General features: G+C 37.7%; 1 protein-coding gene across 6 annotated transcripts; it reads right to left on the reverse strand.

The window, feature by feature from the left end:
* Positions 1-2: 2 nt before the first annotated feature.
* On the reverse strand, positions 3-17,967 carry LOC137136645 (uncharacterized). Of its 6 annotated transcripts, none has more exons than XM_067522238.1 (7): positions 17,824-17,967; positions 11,402-12,413; positions 11,024-11,179; positions 9,972-10,064; positions 9,625-9,742; positions 2,928-7,605; positions 3-2,834 (listed from the first exon to the last, which is right to left on the reverse strand). In XM_067522238.1, exons 1-6 carry the CDS (start codon positions 17,865-17,867, stop codon positions 7,541-7,543), a joined length of 1,488 nt encoding a protein of 495 aa, XP_067378339.1. In that variant the 5' UTR covers positions 17,868-17,967; the 3' UTR covers positions 3-2,834; positions 2,928-7,540. The 6 variants fall into 6 exon arrangements, with proteins under 6 accessions (XP_067378339.1, XP_067378335.1, XP_067378336.1 ...); XM_067522234.1 differs by lacking the exons at positions 3-2,834; positions 2,928-7,605 and adding exons at positions 13,248-14,041; positions 15,816-15,959 and having other exon boundaries at positions 8,102-9,742; positions 17,824-17,944; XM_067522235.1 differs by lacking the exons at positions 3-2,834; positions 2,928-7,605 and adding an exon at positions 15,816-15,959 and having other exon boundaries at positions 8,102-9,742; positions 17,824-17,945.
* Between the last annotated feature and the right edge of the window lie 321 nt (positions 17,968-18,288).

Raw genomic sequence — 18,288 nt, forward strand, 5'->3', positions numbered from 1 at the left:
ACATAATAAATTCAAGACCATACAAGTATGTAAATGAAATCCAGCAATTCCCCCTTGAGCAAGCCCTAGGCAACAGTGGAGAGGAAAAACTCCCTTTAACGGAAGAAACCTCCAGCAGAACCAGGCTGAGGGTGGGCGGCCATCTGCCTTTACTGGTTCGGGTGAGTGGAAAGTGAAGAGATAAAAGCAAAGAGCAACAAAAAGCAACAACAAAACATCGGGCAGGTTGGTAGGACCAGTAGCTGCAAACTGGAAAAAACACAGCTACAAGCCAGGGACACCTGCAGAAAGGGACAGACAGAAGGAGACGGAGAGGGAGAAAGAACTACGGTAGAGAGAAGAAACAAAGTTAATGTCACGCAGATGTGGCGCTAGCATCTATATTTTTGTTTTATATATTAATTTATATTTTCAAATAGAAATACAATTAAATGTGTCTGTGTAAATGAGGTTAAATTATATTATGAAATTTGTATGTAAAGTCTAATGTGATCTAGTCAAAGGTGGTTTAGAGCAGATTTTGAGTATCCCAGCAAAGCCCCCCTCCCTAAAATAATCCCTGACTGGATAGGATACTAACTAAACTGCTTCTAGACCCGCTGTAAAAGATGGTATGGGTGACAATGCTACATTCACTAATGGGTGTAGTGGGTGTAACGACCAGCTAACCATCAGCTGCTTTGTTCAACGTTATTATAAACTGAATGCCAGCTTTCAGTGTTTCATGTTGTTGTTAATGCATAAACAAACTGTGTCAGATTTTGTGTAAAAATCTACAATATGTGTTCATGCTTAAAAAAAATGCATTCAACGTGTGGCAACCCCTGAGGGGACAAGCTGAAAGCCGCTGATCATGGATGTGTTCAGATTTAATGTGTCTGTGTTTAGAGTTAATGTTTTTCATTTTTTGTGATGGTTACAAAATAAACTATTCGAATGAATAACTCAAAAGACCTTAATGCTCACGTGTTCAGTTCGGATACTGTATTATTAACTATTGCTGCTGCTGCTTTTTGAGTAAAGTAAATTTCTTCAAGCCAAACTGCAACTTTTGGGGGGTGAATCCTCTGTAAACATTAAATAACTCACTACTCACTCTGAAATGTACTCTCATTTTCACACACAGTGGGAAACAGGAATGTAAGCGAATGTGAGCTTGCTTGATAAACTAGGACTGTGCTCCACACCACGGTGCTGACATTTCTGAGCTTCTAGACTATGTTTGGAAGCCTGCACCTTGAATCTTTGTTTGCTAGGATGCATTCAGTCTCCTGCAATTTTGATAAGACACAAGGTTGTACAACCCCTGTTCTAAAAAAGTTGGGAAGATGTGCAAAACATAAATAAAAACAGAATGCAATGATTTGCAAATCTCATCAACCAATATTTTCTTCACAATAGAAAATAAACAACATATCTGTTTGAAGATATTAGCTCATTAAGAGTTTGATTGCAGCAACACATCTCAAAAAAGTTGGAAGGGGGGCAGGATAAGGCTGGAAATGTAATTGCTGCAAATAAAAAAAAAAAAGTCTCAGTTTCAACATGTGTTGTTGATGTTCTATTGCGAACAAAATATGCATTGATGAGATTTGCAAATCATTGCATTGTTTTTATTTACGTCTTAAACAGAGGCGCATACTTACAGAAGAGGCACTATTGATAATGATCAACAGCTATCAAATGAATGCATGATGTCCCAAGCTAAACTGAATCTAGTGTGCAGGACCATAAAGGAAGTGAGTCCAGGTTATGATTTCAGTTCATGACAGCGACATATTGTAGGCTACATTGCAACAAATGCTGGTAAAAATTACATAATAGTGTGTGTCAATATGTGATTACATTGGTGCTGGAAATTATCACAGAAAATGACCACAGAGAGACACACAAAGACATCTAAGCCACATGAAATGAGTCCCCACAAGACATGAAAAAACTTCGAAACAGACAATAACCTCAAATAGACATGATGACTAGACAGACATGATGACATGATGACATGATGACATCTGTGTGAATGAGAAAAGCTAAACACATTACTCGAAAACACAGGACTAGTTTTCGAAGTTAGATTATTTTTTTCCTACACAAAACACATCTTGACACATCTTTTACAGAGGTTATTATACCTTGTACCTGGGCATTCAAAGCTTTTAGTTTATGCTCTAAAAATTTATATTACTGATTTTTGACATATGAAATCTATTTGAAATCTGCTCTCTAGCTGTGGACACTTGATAGGACATAATTAAAGGACATAATTAGCGTCAATAGTTGATCTGACATCTGATGTTGTGGGACGAGAATGTGTTGCAATAACTGCAGGTTTTTGTCATAGAATGTTTAACTATGACTGTAAGATGCAACAGAACTAACAGTCACATCTGAACTATAACGTGACATTAGTCTATTTATATTATGTAAAAAAGAAAATCAGAAGTGGACTTGATTTTGTATTATTATTAAAGGTCAAGACTTTACAGAATTATAAATAAGCCAAAAAATCCCCCTCAAGCAAGCACTAGGCCCCAGTGGAGAGGAAAACCTCCTTTAAAGATAAGAAGCCCCCGACAGAACCAGGCTCAGGGTGGGCGGACGGCTGCGGAGAGTGGGGAGAGAAAACAAGAGTCAGTAGAAGAAATTCATTAAGAGAAAATGAATGGTTGCGGGGGGAGACTAGGAAGGGTAGAGGGTGAAAGGTTAATTAGGTGGAGGTGTTGAGGAAGAGAAATTGGGGGGGGGTCATATGGAGAGGGAAGAAGGAGTCATGTTTATTCATCTTGAGAAAATCTTTTCATTCTTTTTTTCTGCTTCTTCTTCACTGTGAGCTCCTGTAAACACAAAGACAACAACAGTTTGTTTCTTGTCCAAACGTCTGAAATGAGTTATTGGAATCAGAAAGAGGAGCTGAGTCAGCAGCGTACCTGAAGGTGGGTCTTTTCCTTTGTGAGGTGATGGATTTCCTCTTTTCTCTCTGCCTCCCGCTGACTCCACATATTAACTTTAACCAGCAGCATCTCCTCCAGGTCCATCTGTTCTTTCAGCCACTGCGGAGTTTTGCTCTGTCACAGAGCTCAACACGTTCCTTTCTGGACTTGGTGTCTTTGTACTGTATGAAAGCTCTGTTTGGAGTCCATCTCTTTCTTTTCACTGAAATCCTGATTGAACCTCCTTTCCTGCTCTGAGAGTTGCTGCCTGAAGCTCTTCTCTGTCTCTGAAAGCTCCTTCCCTAATCGTTCCCTTTTCTCAGCCAGCAGTGTTTCGAGTTTCCGCTCCGGTGTTACACAGCTCAGTAGGCTCTGTTTCAGAGCCTACCGTGTTTTGTTCAGCTCGTCCAAAGTGTCCACATGGGCCCAAGTATGAGCTTGTCTTTTCCTGACGGCTCTGTTAAATGGTAAACGGTTTGCAGTTATATTGCACTTTACTACCTATTGGTAGAAACCTATTAGAAGGAAAGGGGGTCAAAATGAAAAAATGAAAAATTCAAAATGAGCTAATATTTTCCTCACTTGTAAGTCACTTTGGATAAAAGTGTCTGCTAAATTACTGAATGTATATTTTTCATGAAATGGTAAAATTTCTCAGTTTCAACATGTGATATGTTGTTGATGTTCTATTGCAATTAAATATGGGTTGATGAGATTTGCAAATCATTGCATTCTGTTTTACACATCCTCCCAACTTGAAATTGGGGTTGTAATGGCAGGGGGCTTTAAGACTGTACTCCCAAAATTCCAACAAATGAGGGAATAGCAACCAGAGGGAATAATACTATCTTTGACCCTGTTTACTGTAATATGACAAAAGGCTACAGAGCATCATCCTCCCTCCACCTAAGTCGCTCTCACCACATCAACCTCTTTGAGACCCCAACCTACAAACTCCTCATTTCTAGAGTAAAGCCCACGGTTCACACCATCAGGATCTGGCCTGAGGGAGCAATGGACAGACTACAAGGCTGCTTTGTAGAGACTGATTTGGACTTATTCAGGCTGATGGTGACACACAACAATCACACAGATTTTAACAGTTATGCCTCATCAGCGCTGGACTACATCCCTTTCTGCATGAGCACCGTAACCACGGAGAAGAAAATACCTACACTGCCCAACAACAAACCGTGGATGAATACTGCTGTGATTAGTCTGCTGAGGGTTCATGATGCAGCCATCCGGTCAGGCGACCAAGAGTTCTTTTTAACAGCCAGGGCCAAACTGAGGAAAGACATCAAGCATGCAAAGCGCTGCTACAGGAAGCGCATTGAGGAGCACTTCAACTCAGACTCCCAACGTACTGTATGTGGCAGGGGATCAGAACCATCACACACAGTGCAGGAAACAACACCATCCCAACACCCACCGCAAGCTCATCCCTCCCTGAGGACCTGAACCACTTCTGTGTCAGGTTTGACTGGACAGCCATGCAGATCACCATGTGGTCATCACAGGGGACATTCAGCAGGAACACGGGTGCTGAACCCTCATGAGGTCAGAGGAGCACTGAGTAACATCAACCCACACAAGGCTACTGGACCGGATGGAGGGCCAGGGCGTGTCCTGAAACACTGTGCAAGGGAGATGACAGCAGTGTACAACCCTTCGCTGAAGCAGGCCATTATACCAGTGTGACTAAAGTCAGACACAATTATTCTAATACAAACGCAGACAGTAATCAGGATACTGAATAACTACTGGCCAGTTGCTGCGACAACCGTGGTGATGAGAGACTTATCCTGGTACAAATGAAGAAGATTACACCTCCATTTGATCAATAGCAGTTTGCTTATACACAGGACGCTGTATCACTGGTCCTCCACACTGCTCTGACACACATGGAGCAGCGAAACACGTGTGTGTGGATGCTATTCATTGATTATACCTCCACCTTCAACACCATTCCCCCATATAACCTGATCAGTAAACTCAACCACCTGGGCCTCAACACACACCTGTGCAGCTGGATGTTTGACTTCCTCACTGGCAGACCACAAACTGTGCGTGTGGGGAAGCATGTAGGCCATCACGCTAAACACAGGAGCTTCGCAGGGTTGTGAGTTGACCCCCATCCTCTTCTCCCTCTATACATTAGACTGTAAACTTTCATGAGACAAACACCATCTAAGTTTGCAGACGACACCATTATTGTAGGCAGGATCACCAATAACAATGAGTCAGCCTACAGAGCAGAAGGGGAGAACTTGTTTGAGCTGGAGCTGGGACAGCAACCTGATCCTGAATGCAACCAAGACAAAGGAGATTATCCTAGACCCCAGGGAGCTGAAGTCTCCTGCCGATAATCCAATTCACATCAATGGTGAGAAGGTGGAGGTAGTGCAGAGCTACAAATAGCTCAGACTGGTCATTACCCAGGATGTGAATTGGACTGCTAATACATTAGAGAGATCATATCACCTTCACTAGCTTCTCTCCATTAGCTGCCCATAATTTCTAGAATAGAATTTAAAACCCTTTAATTTAAAACTTCTTACATATAAAGCTTTAAATCTAAAAAACCTCATAGTATCATATCATCCCCATAGACCACTTCCATCTCAGAATGCAGGCCTGCTTGTGGTTCCCAGAATTTTCAATGGTAGAATGGGTTAGAGAACACCGACTCCCCAACCACGCAACACCAGGAAGGGGCCATCGCACGATCTGGACATAGATCTAAAATGATAAGTAATGTGGAGAAATCTTGGGAAACTATTGTAACACACAATTTTCTCCAAGACACCAATGTTTGTCTGGTCAGCTCAATGCAAACCAAGACTCTTGGATCAGAGAAACTTACTAGACTAAACTTACTAGTTACTAGATTAAAGTTACATTCTATAACTGATTTGATGTATCAAAGAAATGAAAAATGCTCAAACAGCTTCTGCTGCTTTGCTGCACTTTGTTGGCATGACCTCGTGTCCACATCACACCATGTTCAGTGTATCACTCAAATCAGACTTCTTTCATTTAACTAAAAAGATTCTATTCATTTAGCATCGCGACATATTGTGCTAGTTCTGAGAGGTTGGGGTTTGAATCCCACCATTGTTCTGACCAGGAGCTGCCTTTAAATCATATGGAAACATTCATTCAAAGCCACATGTGAAGGTTGCATTGGTGGAAATGTGACAAGTCACAAGCATTTCACACATTACACATCAGACACACACATAGTGTTTGGGTGACTTAGAAAACTAATACAGAAAATAGTGTTTTTGAAGCATATCTGTAAAATGAAAACTGGCTCTTAAAAAAAAATCAAATAAATTTAAGAAAGAGAAAATAGAATTTGCATTTTTTCTGTATAATGGTTCCTTAAAGTTTCTTTATCTTGTGAAGTGACTAAGTCCCTTAAATTTTTACTTAAGTTTCCAATATTTTGTCCACCAGATTGTTGTTATATTAGTGGAGTTAGGAAAACCTGAACATCCCAAACTATGTAACAAAAAGTAGAATTCCTGCATGATTGTTGTATTAAAGGAGTTTAAGTTCAGTAAACACAAAAGTGTCCACAGTGTAGACGCCATGTATATGAAACTATATCAAACAAACAACAGTAGTTTACAATTATAGGCTTTGGTAACTGAGCTGAACCATGTCACCTGTTATCAGTGCACAGCTCAAAAGCCAGCATGTGTGATGTTGTCATAACGATGTAGTTTCCCATATAACAAACCTAAAATCAAACTGGTTTCTTGTCATCAGGGATGTACAGCCATCAAATCGGCACCAACTCCGTGATGCTCTCACGTCAATACAAAGCAGAATCTCTAAGGAATGTTTCCAGTACCTTGTTAAATCTATGTCTGAAAAAATAAGAAAGTTCTGAAGGCAAAAGTTGGTTCAACTGGTTACTAGCACTAGAATGTTTATGACTTGATTCTACTTGGCTTCTAACTTCTAACAACAATTCAAAAAGGATTTATCTTCTTGAGCTTAGAGCATTTACTTCACATTTCTCCGTATGAATTCCAAGGCCATAACGTGAAGCTTAATTAGTGTAACTGAGGTTCGGCTTCAGCGAACACCAGAATCACCACTGAATGCAGACTCCATAATGAGCCTTCATTTCTTTGAATAGCACAGGGCACAACAACAACGATGGAAGCAGACGTCATAGAAATTAGTGAGATGCTTCTCTGGTTGTAGGTGAAACACTGTTGCAGATGTTGTTGTGTCCCCACACTAGACACAATCACGGTGTGTTATGACAGAACTGCATCTACCTAGTTATACACAAAATCAGAGATTAGGCAACATAGAGAAACATTTTTAAAATCTCTTAAAATTATAATGTGTGAAATTGTGTCTTTGTGGTTGTTTTGTATACTTGTGGTCATTTGTTTTTCTTTATTTGATTGTTTTCCAACATCCTAATAGATATTAGCCAATGTTCCACCATCTGGTGAATTTCCTTTTTTTTTTTTAACGACAAAGACTTTGAGACATCACAAAAAGCAGTATTGGTGTGTGCGTGACGAGGAGACAGATACATACATACAGATACTTCCATCATTGATATGTCAGATAAATTCCATTTAATCACCTCCGTGTTTCCCACAGACTTTGATTATACTTGAGGTGGTGGAGGACTGGGTGGGATCTGTATGTAAATAGTACAAATATTAATTATATGCTATTTGTTTGTATTCACACATTAAAAGAGTACAGCTGTGGTACATGTTATGATCCAACAGCTACTGAAGGTCCTGATTCATACAATTTAATTAGTTGATTTCTTGATATGACATGAAGGTTTAAACTGGAACATTCGGAAGAGAGAAGGGGTCTCAGTTTGTTTTGAGCTTTTAGATTACAGATTAGTGGCTGACCAATAGAGGTTTATCAGTTGCCGATGCAGATGGTGAACTTGAGAGAGCAGAGAGGCTGATATGTTTTTTTCTCTCTTTTTGAGTCAAATAAAATACAATTTAATACCAAATGAGAGATAAATATACTTTTAGAGTGGAGATAGGAAAACCGTAGCTTATCTTTTTGTTCAAATCCACTAAAGTACATTAAGGAGAATCAGATGATAGAGTGCATTGGTATAACTATAGTAGAAAAAAAATGACGATATACACTGAAAAAAATGATACTTTGGATCAACCTAAAAAAATTGCTGTAATTTGTTACAGCTAATTTTATTGCTTTTTATTGAAACGATTAATTTGATTAAATGCTAATAATAATTTTACTTTTCCCCAAAGCAAAAACCTGCATCCACACAAGTCAAAAACCTATTTATTCACTTTGTAACAACCCAATATTTCACTTTAGAAATACCTCACATTCATAATTAAACACAAGTGTAACTTTTACATTGGAAGAACTCAATATATCTTCTTCTAATTTTGTCACGGCTAATTTTTCTACATTTTCTCAAGTTAAAAGTATGAGTCATAATAAATAAAAAATTATTATATTACCTAAATCAATATCTTGTCCGTACTCAAATCAAAAATATACTTCCACCTAAGCCATCAGATTAATTTGTGTAGATCAAAACCGTTAAATATTCTGCTTTGTGACAACTTACATTTTAACATTGGAACAGCCAAAGATTTTCTATTACAGTGAAGCTGTTTTTTTCTTGAGGTGAAACTATAAGATTTATTACAGATAAATGTATTTTACTGCAGAACAAAAATCACACTAAAAAGACTTTGTCCTCCAAAAGACTTGTACATTTATTAGCCTGTATGTATACACAACAGCTTTTCTGTGTTCAACAAAATTTCAGTAAGAAAAATAATATTTAAATATGGAAACAGAAACAAACAAAACTGTGCTGATGTGAAATGTATACCCAGAAACACAAGTGTATTATATAACATTAACACAAACATTTGTTCATTAAAAAAAAATAAGGAATTTACAAAAATTAAATAAAAATAAAAAGGTATGATGTAAATTATGGTCTTTGGAGTGAAATATACGTTTCTAGAACTGTTTTCATTACTTAAAACTTGAGAAGTAAAACAAGTTTGTGCATCTCACCATTGTTAAAAAACGTGAGATGTGTACTTCAATCTGCATAGAACTGTATAAACAATTGCTAAAACTGTTCAACTGTGGTAATTCTTTGTGAAATTATTAGGGACTATTAGTGATATTTAAAATATTGCAAAAGCAAAAAGTTAAGAGAAGTTTTTTTTGTTGCTGGTAAAACACTGTATGAACAAGCAATGTATTTTTTATCTTCTTTTTTTAGATAAAAATAAATAAAAGCCTGTCTATTTTGTTAATGAAATTAAGATCAGCAAGAATGCTACAAAATTTATCATCATTCAATTATACACTGTAGCTCTAATGTAAAATCTAAAATTTGCCAGCCCCTCCAACTATCTGAAAATGTTGATTTTGAATACAGCCATTACAACAGAACAGAACAAAAATGATGTATCCAAATGTCATGATTTATCTCATGTTTAGAGCTTGACACTCAAACTGCACACTCTGCGTGACATTTTCTTTGGCTCAACCTCCATGAAAACTTTCTGCAGTGATTCAAAGGTGTATTTAAGCTCAGGTGGATAACTCAAGTTTAGTGCATAGATGAGGCCAAATAATATAGCGCATGCATGTGACACTGACGGCAACTCATTAATGACTTCCACACCTTCAATCACAATCCCGATTTCGTGCGGTGGCTGGAGAAGATCATCTTTCTCCCTGAGAACAAACACTGCCATGGTGCACCTCTCAAGTTCTGATTCAGCTTCATTCTTTTGAACAACCTAATAAAATAGAAGACATTAGAAAATTATTCTATCTGATGAATTAGTGTGTGATGTAAAAATGTAAAAATCAACTACTTAATGTTCTCTTTGTAAGTGCAAAATGATGATCTTTTGTTGAAGTTGTGTTGTGTATGCACAGCATCACAGTGCAGAATACACTGGTTTGCATTCAACCACATCGATATACATTAATTTTTGTTTAAGTGATTGATTACAAAAAGCTTACCAGATATTCCTTAATGAGTTGATCCACATTTTCTCCCAAGTATACAATGAGGCACTTCAGTAGACACTCTCTTCTTAGATTCACATCCAGACACTAGGTACATGCATGCACAAACACAATGTGTAATAATTAGTTCAAATATGCAGCCTGAAAAATAACAATATTAGACATCAGAGTCCTGGGGGGTCCAGGACTCTGATGAGTCATCAGGGTCCAATTTTGCAAACCCATACTTGCACAGCTCGGTACTGGACCTGACCCATTAGCCGCATTTATCTCTAAATAACATCCTCACCCAACATACTACCCATAGCCTTATTAAAAACGCACACCAATCATCTACAGCATTAACATCACCTGGTGGTTTTATTGTTGTGGTGGATAGGGGTCAGAAGACATACTCTGAGCATTTTGTCAACTTTGACAAATGCACTTTTGAACCGTAGACATGTAATGCTCCATAAAATAAAGTCCTATATAGCGATTTAACCTGAAAATGCACAAGTGAGTGTAAGGACAGAGTTTTAGGTGGTTCCTCAAGCAACTCTTATAAATGTAGCCATATTATACAAGTGACAGGCACAGTACAGTCTGTGTGTGTGTGTGTGTGTAAGACAGACAGTGAGAGAAGATGGGTCAATTAACCGTCAATCAACTGCATTGACAATCGTAGAATGATAATTGTACCTGAAAAATTAAGCTTGTAAAAAAAGAAAAAAAAAGAAAAAGAAAACAAACTTTATTTTGTGCATTGCCCGTCAGGCAGTGGTAGACGGTACCAGACTGTTACACATAGTGTTCATTTTGTCATATTGCCACTGAAGACATAGTACAGTGGCAATCACCAAGGCTTTAAAAAAAATTAGAAGTCTTGTAATAAGATAGATGCGTGAATAAAATAAACTGCACTGTAATCTGTACTGTGCTGGACATATGTAGACATTTTATGTCTCACTTCCAACATTCCCCATAGACCTTTTGTAAGGGTTATATGAGTATATAGATAATATGCTTGTGAAACAAATTTTTCAATATACTGAGCAAGTACAAACCTGATCAAGAACTTTAAGGATGTCCCTGGTCTTCTCTCTGACAGTCCCTCCTCTCTTTCTGATTATCTCTATGAGCTTGCTGTGGTGCTTGTCCAGTGAAGCCAGGAATCTTGCTTGAAGTGGTACTGTTGTAATTCTCAAAAATTCAGCATTAATCTTAAAAAAAAAGGAAGAAAAAAAAAAAGATGTTTGTCGACAATATCCTCTAGACATCCAAAGCAACATTCTTTGTACAGGTACCCACTAAACTGTTCTTATGATTAAGTTATTAGTTATATTAAAATGTTTACTTGGTAAAACTTCAGTAACCCTAAGTACACTCTGAAAGTCTTTTGCCAAATGACAATAGTTTTTTTGTCTTTGACCATTTCATCTTACCTCATCCACACCAAACAATGCTGGCCACCTCTCCTTTAACTCCTCTACTCCCATTTCCTTCTCGACAATTTCTTGCCTTCGAATTGAAAAGGTCTTGGCCATTTTCTCTTTTATCACCATGCGATTGTTTTGCTTCTTCACTTCATTCAAAAGTGCCAGTCTCTCATCCTCCAATTTTCCTAGGGTCTCTCCAACTGGAATATCAGGAATGTGGTTGGCCTCTCCTCGCCTTGGTCTCTTTACATTCTTTGCTGACAATGCATCATCCAGAGGTTTAGATTTTAGTGAATTTGCAAGCACCTCAGAACACCCAATGCCCTTAAGTTGGGTTCGGTAGTTGCCCATCTTGGTTTTCAGTCTCTGTTTCCACCCATAGCAGCCGTTGTATGAACCAGGTTCAGATAGGCATGGATGCTTCTTAATGAGTGCTTCTGAAACATCACTGAAGTCCGAATCTGTTGGATAAGCTTTGAACTTGTAAATCTCTTCAGCTACCTTTTCCAGAATATCTGATTTCATTTTTGAACTAAGTGCCAACCTTCTCATGTTTGATCTGTATGCTGCATTTCCCTTTTCTAACTGCAGTTCAGTGTCATAGGACAATGTTGGTATAGGAAAATCTCTTGGCCACATTTGTGTTCTGATAGAAATTGAGCTAGAAGGTGAGGAAAGAAGCTCTGTGTCATCTGTATTAACAGAAATTGACTCATCCTGGACAGAGTGATCAAATGTTTGCCTGGAGTCTTCTGTTACCAGAATAACCTTAACAGTGGCTAAATCCTCAAGTTCAGCAGTTGATGTCAGGTTTACTAGTGCATCTCCAAAGTCTTTGTCTTGGTACTGCAGCCTAAAAGTCCCACTTAAGCCACAAACTTTTCTGACTTCACTCATAAGCTCTTCCATTGTCTCTGGAATTCCTTGTGGGAGAATTAACTTCTGGGTATCATCAGGATTCAGAATAACACGCAACTTCGCTGGTCCTTTCTTTGCCATGTCAGCACATCCAAAGGATCTGAAAAATAAATAAATAAACAATAATTTTAATGCAAGTATTAATTGTATTGCAAATTTTTAACTATAACCCACATGTAATTTATATTTACAAATTCAGAGCTGATAAGTAATCAAATACATTTACTTGAGTACTGTATTTAAGTACCATTATGAGATACTTATAAGAATGAGATAATTGATAAGAATCAATTACTTTGATTCTTATACAAAATATTATTAATACTCACTAACACCACTACTAACATTTATGTAACTAACAGCATTAAACTATTAGTTAATTAAAGAAAATGAAGTGGTGCCTGTACTTGGAGTACTTTATTGCCATTTTTTTTTTTTAATAGAAATACTTTTACCCCCTTTGTAAAAATAAAAAAAAAAAAAAAAAAAAAAATGTTCATAGGAGGACCTAATGTACTAAATGTAAAATTAGTAAAAGAAATCAAATCAAACAACAGCGTACTTAATGTACTACTATTGTTTTAGAACTGCAGCTATTATACACCTAGTATTTATGCATCAGATTGTATATCATATATTGCACCTTATTAATATTAATAACATCTGCACTTCTATTAATTATTGTTTTTTAAATTGTATCAATTTTACCTGCCATCTTTCTTATCTGTGTAAACTTAGGATAGCTTGCATAATAAGTTCCTTCAGGATGAATAAAGTGTTATCTTAATAATACCAAATCTGACCACACAGACATAATGCAACCAAGCTCAAGGCTACAACTGTAATTAAAATATAAATCAGGCATTATGGATAATGTCATACATTTACATTTTTCATTTAGACATGGGTACCTCCACAACCATACATATCTAACCTTATGTGTGTATGTATCTCTTCAGAGATACGAGGCACCATCCATCAACCCTGTAGTGAGCCAGAGGGTACTGATCTGTCAGTTCCTGTGCCTCAACAAGGCTTAGGTCTCTGGCAGGAGATGTGGTCACGTGATAAGCTCGATAATGTTCCATGTACCAAGCATCGAATTTCCTGACAATGAAAATGAGTGTTGTGTGTAGAATAATCATGTGAACAATTTCACAAAACTCTGGAAGTCCTGCCAGTGACCCATGTGCTACTACCATTCCAATCCTGTAGTTGAAACCATTGTAGTTTGCATTTTTTGCAAGGTTCACACTGTCTATATGTGGGTGCTTCTGTTTCACTGCCTGCGCAATATCCTGATTAATGACATCAATGGGAAGTTTGGAAACATCTGTAACTTCCAAAATGGATTGAGAAAATCTACACATGTGCAAAACATGTGCAGTGTAAAACTGATGCTTTTGAGCTAATGAATACAGTATGTTTTTGTAACAGTTTGTGTGACGGACAACTCTTTTGAAGAAGCTATGTTTTGCTTCGAATCTCATAGTCCAAAGTGCAACAAGAGGGCCAAACTGACGGGTCAACTGTGGGTAATGCTCCAAATAGTGATGCTTGGGCAGAATTCTTTCACTGGGAAAAACTTCTTGAAATACTGTCCGGTGTTCAGATATCTTGAAATCAAGATAAGCAATAGACTCCTCGGTGTGATAAGGTGCAACAACAAGTTCAACAATGTCCTTTAATTCCATGAGGATCTGCCATGCTGGTTCGTTAGGAGGAACTCTGTATCCAATCAAAAGAGGAAGAAATCTCAATAAACTCCAGTTCTCATGTGCATTTCCTCCAATTGTTTTCTTGGTGGTGTAGGACAGTGGCACAGGATGAGGGCAGTTTGTCTTATCAGTCCACTTGAATGGAAATGTGGTTATTGAATCATTCAAATTGGCTAATGTAAGATATTTTTTGGAAATTAACACATTGAGACAAAGAGCGATTTCAACAGGGACAATTCCTTCAAAGAGATCATGAACTATATCAGGGGGGAAACTCTGTGTCACACAGAAATATGACAGATTTTCTGACAGCACACACTTTCTTTTCACACCAAAATGACTGGCCAAAGAATTTTCTTCAATAGCTTTGAGATGAGCATGGGTATCCCTATTTCTTAGACAGAAGGCTCCCGATTTGACTTCTTTTTTTTGAATGTCTACATTTTCTGCTGTGCAAAATCTGCAAATATATTTTCCTGAGAAATTTTCCACAAAACCTGCGATACTATGGGCCCCGAGATTGTCTGCTATTACACAATGAACCAAGCCTTTCACTGTTTTTCCCAACTTGGCAATGAACACTCCATGCTGTTCTAATGTAATAAGATCATCTACCAAGGGCTTCAACACAATGTCAAAACCATTGGATTTAACATCATCAGTATGGATAAGTGCAGCCAAATATATTGATGACAGAGAGGAGTGACAACTGGCAGGCAAATTCCCTAACGTCCAATACACCCCATAGACTTTATGTTTTTTTCTGGAGGTGCCAAGGGGGTTACAAATTTCAAAATCATCTACATACAATATCAGTGAAATAGCACAGTCCTCTGACAGTGATGTATTTTCTTTGTAATTAATGCCATCATAGAAGGATCTACATTGAATTGTATCAGTTTGGATTGGATAGTGTGCTGTCAAATTAATTGCTTCATCCAACAAGGTTTGACAATTTAGTATCTGCTGTAAAGACTTCAGTATAGGTATGTACTGGAAGGATTTCTTATTCTGTGCGTCAAGCACATATTCTATACGTTCTACAATATTGAAATGCTTTTTATAGTAGGTCTTTCGCTTCCATGCAGTAGAAAGTGGACCGTCACGAGCAAAAGAAACTGTAACTGGATGTGACTTACAAAGAGCAGTGGCTAGCTCTTGCAGAACAGTTTTATCTACTTGGCAGTCACTATACTGAAAATGCTGATATATAGTTTGGTAAATAAGAGGGACAGAAGCAGTACTTATTAAATAGTCAAATTCTTGTAAAAGCTCACTGACAGCTACACTAGGAACAAGAAAAATATGTTCTAGCTTCAATAACAGCGAGGCAACTTTGAGCTCAATACTGCATGGCAAGTCATTTGAATTCAAAACATCAAAGCTAGAATCTGCCACTTCATCTGTTCTTAAATCATCATCTAATGCCTCACACTCAATCTCAATAGTGTCAGAAGAATGACTGTCAGTGGAATGACCTATGCTTGAACACCGTCTCTCAAGTATTCCAGACTTTAAGTTATTTACTGAGAAGTCTTTATGTTTTCTACTTCTATGAGTCCGAAATGAACCATAAATATTTGTTTTGTATGAACACCCTTCAAACACACAATCAACAGTCTCGTTGTTTTTTAGATGCTGTGCTATGTGTTCAAAATATTTTTTTAAAGTTGAAAGTTGATTGTAACTGCACAATAGACATTGATATGTTGTCAGTTCATGTTTTGAGGATGTCTGGTTATGACATCTTGAAAGATGGGTCAAAAGTGCATTCCAAGTCTTACAAGTGCATGGACAGTTGAAATAGATGCATGGATAGGGATTGCGACGTCCATAGTGTCTGTGTTCAAGCTTGTAATGTTTAAGAAGCTCAGATCTTCTTGAAAGTGACGTACCACAGTCTTTGCACTTCCACATTCATCAGGAGACTAGGAAAGAACAAAGAATTTGATCTTTAAACTGAATCTGAACTGAATCAATTATAGTTTTTTGAAATAAACTGTTGGCAAAATTATTAAACATTCGAAATCCTGTGTCTGTCTCACTACAGCTGCAGGAAACAGTTGAGTAATTAATTAGTTGATCAAAAGATAATTCATCCAAACTATTTTAACTTGTGATTATTCCTATTATTTTAAACAAACATTTCCAAAATTCTTGACTTTAGGATTGATTAAAACACAAGTCAAAGAACATTTTAAAAGATGTCACATTGGGCTATAGGACAATTGCATGGCTATCACAATTTTTACAGACATTTTACAGACTAAACCAAGGGCCATCTAGGCACACTGCACTGCTACAATATTCCTAATCTTGTTAAGTTCTCACTTTTAAATAAAACTGATGTGAACTTATATTACCTCCCAATTTCATACTCTTGTACCCCATCCAATCAAGTCAAATAAATAACATTATTCCATATTTAACCTTAATTAGTATCTGCTCATGATCAGGTTTAGTCCTATAACTTAATGTATTTTAATTTTGGTTATATAACTTCTTATTAAAATTTACATGTACATGTTCATGGTTGTGCATTTCTAGACTTACCAAATTGTGAAGTATGGCTTAAACAGTAGTCCCTGAGGGAAAAGCCTTCCAACTCGTAAATGAATTAAAAAAAACAAAACGTGAGGTGTCATGTTTAGTTTTTGCATTTCTTAGTTGAGAGTAAATTGTATACCTTTTTTAGCCTATCTTAATTCTATTTTCTTCCTGTGTGCCTGCTTTTGAGTATTGTATTGTAATTTGAGGAGTCAGTCATTATCGCTATCAGCCGAGTAAGAGCTGTGTTAAGTTACTGCTAATACAAACCAAGCCTTAAGTGCTGTAGCTGCTTCACAATAAAAGCTTTACCCTAGCGAAACAACGTGGTGCTTTTATTGTGAACACGTCATAGGACATGCAATGTGCTTATCACATCGAGAAGTCTTATGTCGGTGACGATTCTCAATCAGCCAGGTCTTATCGGGGTTACCTTGGACTATTAGCTGTTCAGGCGGACAGCTTTTCCGAACAGTGCATTTGCGCCAAGCCGGCTGCGTTCGACCGACCGCGGTTCACAGCACTGCTCGGCGCAAACACAGGCAGGCTGCAAAATACGTTTAACCTCTGCCATTTTACGACTGTAACGTCACCTCACCGATGGTAAAGAGGTGAAATGTAAGTTGTAATAAATTGATTCCTAGTCACCAGAGACAGAGCACTTGAAATAATATCGACATTTGTCTTCAGAAAAAGTATCCACATACATTGACTCTCTCCTCCACTCCTTCATGGCTCCACCTGAGTGTGTGTGCGCGCACCTGACGGAGGAACCCCCGCCCTCTGGCAAACACAGGTTGAGACGGAGTAGTATAAGCACTGGCTTTAAACAGTACCACGGGTAACCCCCCCCCCGAAAAAAGTTACCATATGAAATACTAATATAATACAGGTAGCGCAAGTACATGGCCCGACAGTATAGTTCTTAAGGTTACACACCCACAAGCATGCTGCTAGCATGTCACAAGTATTTATATTGTATTTTCACCACATAACTATTCTTTTTGATATCTTTGGCCTGCATTACCTAAATGTAGCTAATATAAAGTTTAGTTTAGCAGTTTTGCCAACTTTTCTTATGGGTTTGGGAAAAGTTAAACGTGAGCTTAGCTAGTTAATACTGGCTAACAAGCACACCGTTTGGTACAGCATATGAAGTTGGTGTGTAGTCCATGACACTTATCATAAATTTGACAATGCAAAAGCTATTTACCTTAAAGTCTGAAAATAAGATTAACATCTTACCTTGTTGAACAGGAGTTTTCTTGTGCAGCACACTCTCTTTGCATGCGAGCGAAAAAATAATGGCGGTCAAAAGATTCTTTCGAAGCGAGCTGGCGCTACGTCATGAGGTCATGTGACTTGTAAATCCTTTGCTCTGAAGTAGAAATGTCCTTTGAGTAAACGGAATCACTGCAAGTTTTACCAGGCCTGGTGCTGGTTACTTTGAAGCGAATTAGAAAAACAGGTTCAAATGGAAAAATAAAAAATTTGGATCAATTCAGTGTAGAAACATACTTTAAATGAATGACAAAGCTGTTTCACTTTTTTCAGTGTAAAACAGCCACAAACACAAAAAGCCTTTACACAAACAGAGAACAACCATTGTTGGCTGTAGTATGTAAATGCTTTCTTGGTATCCAGGGACCATAGTGTTCCAAGAAAATATCACCTACACCATTTCACCAGCGGCAGCAGCCTGAACCATTA

The sequence above is a fragment of the Channa argus genome, chromosome 11, assembly GCF_033026475.1.
Source record: "Channa argus isolate prfri chromosome 11, Channa argus male v1.0, whole genome shotgun sequence".
Taxonomy (NCBI): domain Eukaryota; kingdom Metazoa; phylum Chordata; class Actinopteri; order Anabantiformes; family Channidae; genus Channa; species Channa argus.

Coding starts and splice junctions, on each gene's coding strand:
- LOC137136645 (XM_067522232.1), bottom strand. CDS start 17,867: ATGCAAAGAGAGTGTGCTGCACAAGAAAACTCCTGTTCAACAAG. Junction 11,180..11,401: donor CATTGTTTGGTGTGGATGAG/GTAAGATGAAAT, acceptor TTTTTTTTTAAG/ATTAATGCTGAATTTTTGAG. Junction 9,743..9,971: donor AACTCATTAAGGAATATCTG/GTAAGCTTTTTG, acceptor CTATTTTATTAG/GTTGTTCAAAAGAATGAAGC.